We start from the raw sequence: 4,138 nt of genomic DNA, 5'->3' as shown, positions 1-4,138 counted from the left end.
TCAGGATCTCGCTTAGCGAAATGGACGATCTTCAAAACTGTGCGCCTTCGCAGACAAAAGTACGCCCAAAAGTACGCTCAAAAGTACGCCCAATCCTGAAGTCCTTTCGTCAGCGCCTCGCGAAGTATATAGGTGACCCATTTGCCAACACCTCATCTCATCTACTCACGTTGACAGCCTTGTTACCCACACTGCTAAAATTCAAGAATCTACTGCATTTCTGCCTTCATTGATTAACCCATCCCACAGTCGGGTCGATAAGATGACCCAAAATGGTCAGGTAACCCTAGATTGGGCCAAACATGAGAGCGAAATCCGCGATCTCTTCGTTTCCAAGGGAAGAACCCTGAACGAGGTTCAAGCACACATGAGGGAAAAGCACAATTTCGAAGCAAGGTATATCGACCACCATTCCATGTTGAGTTACTGGATCATCAAGCTAACGACACAAAAATCAAGCGCGAGGCAGTATAAATCCAGGTTCCCAAAGCTTAAAAATGTGAAGGCCGAGGAGTGGATCTGGATTGGTCAAGAGATGCAGCATCGCGCTGCACTTGGCAAGGAGTCTGAGCCTTACCTTCATGACAACCCGCTGCCTCTCGATCGTGTTGTTCGTGAAATCGCCCGTCACAAAAATAAAGCTCCTGCTGCGACACTCTCAAATCGTGAGTACGCCAACACTGATTCTTGTTAAGTCTGCTGATCTGACAAAGGGCTGCCAAATCCATCACCAGGAAGAATATCCGTCCGGACCCCACCACCAATGGCTGCGATTGCACCTGGACTGAATCTTCATCCCCTATGCAACCCAGTACAAGTTCATGCACCTCAAACATTCCCCGGAACTTCCTCAATTCAGCAGCCCCCCCTGGGGATGGCGTTCGCGGAGGAACCTCTGGATGAGCTCGATGCTGCTATGGAAGTAGAGCTTGAGATTGACCCCAGCCTTTGTAAGATACGCCCATGCATGGCTGTGTTTCGAACTAATAATAAAGTAATAGTTCGTCCGGATCTATCAAGTGAGTTGAACTTTGGCGATGCTAGCGACTTCGACTTCGTCTGGGCACTGGGACCCTGTTTATCTCCACCGATAATTACGGGACAGTCCTTCAGTTTCAGCGCTGGTAATTCTCCGAGGCCTCAATCTGCAGGACAAAGACTGTCTCCATATTCCCAATTTGTCAACCTAGATGTTATCGATCCTCGTCCCGATTTTCAGATCATGATTGGCTTGCCGTATTTTCAGCTTCAGACCATGCTCGAGCAGCCAGGTATGATTACTCCATGATTCGCGAGCCTGTTTCCCCAGACTAAGCGTAGCTTTTAGAATATACCTTCCTGCAGGTACATCCTATCTTAGACGGAATTCTATTCTCGCCTGCCAACACTGCTGTTATCCTACCGACTGAGGCACGACAAGATGTCCTATCGAAGCTACTCGGTATAACACCGGAGCTGCAGCTTACGGAAAATATTGCCCAGGTTACGAGAAAACTCCAACGACTCGTACCCGAGAGATGGGAAGGGGAGCTGTCCAACAAAGTTGGCCATATTCTTGATGCACGCTCGACGGATGCCTCCCACTTATCCTCTCTCTTCGGACTAGCTGCCTATTTCGCGTCCAACAATGGCCTAGGAACTGGTATTGGCATGGACAATTTTCTAAGGTGGGTCATCGATCAGAAATATACCGACTATCTTGAGCGATTCCTTCAGATCAACACCCCAACAATCCATGCTTTCGCCGCGCAGATTCTCAAGTCCGCCGCTCGAATTAAAAATGTCAAAATTCTGAGCGCACTCCTGGACCATGGTGTCAAATTCGACAAGGTCTTAGATGATATAATCTCCATAGGCGATATGGAGTTCACGAAACTTGTTCTCTCTAGAGTTGACTCGGCTTGCTTCGAAGGAAAAACAGGGGTCAAGCTATTCCATCATTTTGTGAACGGGAACCATTTTGACCTGGCTCGGGTGCTTGTCCAAAATGGAGTATCCGTAGACTGTCATCGATCACCCTACGGAACCCCTCTCTACCACGCGGTATCTTGCAAGAATGTCCGTACGATCAGGTTTCTGCTAAGCCTTGGCGCCGATGTCAACTGTGTCGTATATGGGTCGAATCCAAACACAGCTCTTGGAAAGGCGACTTACATGAGAAATGCAGAGATTGTCGCACTGCTCGTGGAACATGGCTCAAAGGTTTCATGCACAGTGGGAGGGAAGGATCTTCTGGAGTGGTGTTCGTTGAACTCCAGAAACATCTATAATTTTCTCAAGGAAAAGTTCGGGTCCATCACCGATGGTGTCACTATTGGAGACTTGGTTGGGGCTGCGAGGAGAGGTACGCGTTCCCTGGGGGCCTACATGTCTAGGTACGAAGGACAAGTTGCAACGTACCAACTAGAGGAAGCGCTAAGTGAATCAATACGGCTGGGGCATCTCGCGGCCTCTGTGGCACTGTTGCAGCATGGAGTTGGCCCAGACTGCTACACCTTAAAAACTCGACCCCTGTGGACCGCGTTAGACCGAGGGAAGCAAGCCCCGTTTTGCGAGCTATTGATAAAGTTCAAAGCGAATGTCAACACGCCTGGTATTCTGGAAAAGGCTATCCAACATGCTGACGTCGGGCTCCTAGAACTATTAATCACGTCAGGGGTGGACCTCGAGGATCAAGGCATGGAAGCCTTAGTAAGGTCAGTAAGTTTGGGCTATGCATCGTCAATAGCCTTTTTACTGGACTCCGGAGTAGATGTCAATACCCCTGGGCTTGAAATGAATCCCCTTCAAACAGCCGCCAGTGAAGGCGATTTGGAAATGGTTGAGTTTCTTCTCACACGTGGGGCAGATATAAATGCACCAGCCTATGCGATTGGTGGGCGCACCGCACTGCAATCAGCACTCAAAGGCGAGCTCTCTGTTGAAGTTGCAAGTTTTTTGCTGGATAAAGGGGCGGATATATTCGCACCACCTGCATTAGTGGATGGAATAACGGCTCTAGAGGCCCTTTTTTGGGGCTGGTCTTCTAATAAAGAGCGTATTGTTCTTTGCAGTCGGCTTCTGGATGCCGGTGCGCCGGTCAACAGACCGAATGGGGAGCCGAGTTCGGCACTTCATGGCGCCATTGAAGAAGGCTGGGAAGAAATTTTTGCCCGAATTCTGGAACTTCAGCGAAATGCAATCATCAACTACATGTGGTGCAACAAGGAGATAGAAGAGGAGGAAGGCAATTATACCTGGGAGCCTAGGACACCAACTCAGCTGGCAGCGGGCTATGGACTACTCAAATTTGTGAAGATGCTCGTTGACCGTGACGCTGACATCAACGAGGCTCCGGGGTATCGATTTGGGCGTACCGCTCTTCAAGCTGCCACGTCCAGAGAAACCCCAGATATGGAGCTTGTACAATTCCTTCTCGAGAAAGGCGCGCACATCAATTCAAAGCCGGCAGTTCATGGTGGAATCACGGCCCTGCAAGGTGCTGCCATATCTGGCGACGTCATGCTGGCCAAATTACTTCTCGAAAAAGGGGCCGAAGTCAATGCAGCGCCTTCCTTGATTGAAGGCCGATATGCAATCGAAGGAGCTGCTGAGCATGGCCGCTTAGACATGGTCCAATTGCTTCTGAATGCTGGAGCAAAAGGTAATGTCCTTCGTGGAACGGGCTTTGAAGACGCCATTAAGCTCGCGGAGGAGAACAATCATTTTGCAGTTGTAAATCTCTTGAGCAACAGATAGAATCAAGTAAGTGCCAGTGTGTTGAAGCCTTTGTATTAATCTGATGCAAAATAGTCTCGAGTCGAGCGATCATTCGTGCCTTTGATGTTCTCCAAAAGTATTGGGACCCGTATACTTGTAGCACAGCTGCAAATGGAATCAACAAAATAGAGGCGCAATGGATGAGGCAGGGAATGTGGCATTATCTTGGTGTTTACGATGAAATGGATTCATGTATCAATGGTTGTTCGTTTTGTGTGGCACAAGCTAGGAAAGTCAGACGGAATAAGATTCCACCTATTTTGGAAATATATTTCACCTCAATCTTTTCTCTCCACCTCTCTTTAGTCGACATATTTAAGTTATACCTCTTCTAGACCCCAACCACCGTAATGCCCTCGCGAAACCCACTTGAAAGATA

General features: G+C 48.6%; 1 protein-coding gene across 1 annotated transcript; it reads left to right on the top strand.

The window, feature by feature from the left end:
• The first annotated feature begins 358 nt into the window (after window positions 1-358).
• On the top strand, window positions 359-4,063 carry K444DRAFT_660535 (ankyrin). Its single transcript, XM_024886474.1, has 6 exons — window positions 359-396; window positions 460-665; window positions 714-950; window positions 1,002-1,271; window positions 1,328-3,744; window positions 3,793-4,063. The coding sequence occupies exons 1-5, from the start codon at window positions 368-370 to the stop codon at window positions 3,736-3,738; spliced, it is 3,153 nt and encodes a 1,050-aa protein (XP_024741207.1). The 5' UTR covers window positions 359-367; the 3' UTR covers window positions 3,739-3,744; window positions 3,793-4,063.
• Window positions 4,064-4,138: the final 75 nt, after the last annotated feature.

The sequence above is a fragment of the Hyaloscypha bicolor genome, assembly GCF_002865645.1.
Source record: "Hyaloscypha bicolor E unplaced genomic scaffold K444scaffold_38, whole genome shotgun sequence".
In the NCBI taxonomy this organism is placed as follows: Eukaryota; Fungi; Ascomycota; class Leotiomycetes; order Helotiales; family Hyaloscyphaceae; genus Hyaloscypha; species Hyaloscypha bicolor.
This window is presented reverse-complemented; position numbering and strand designations above follow the sequence as displayed.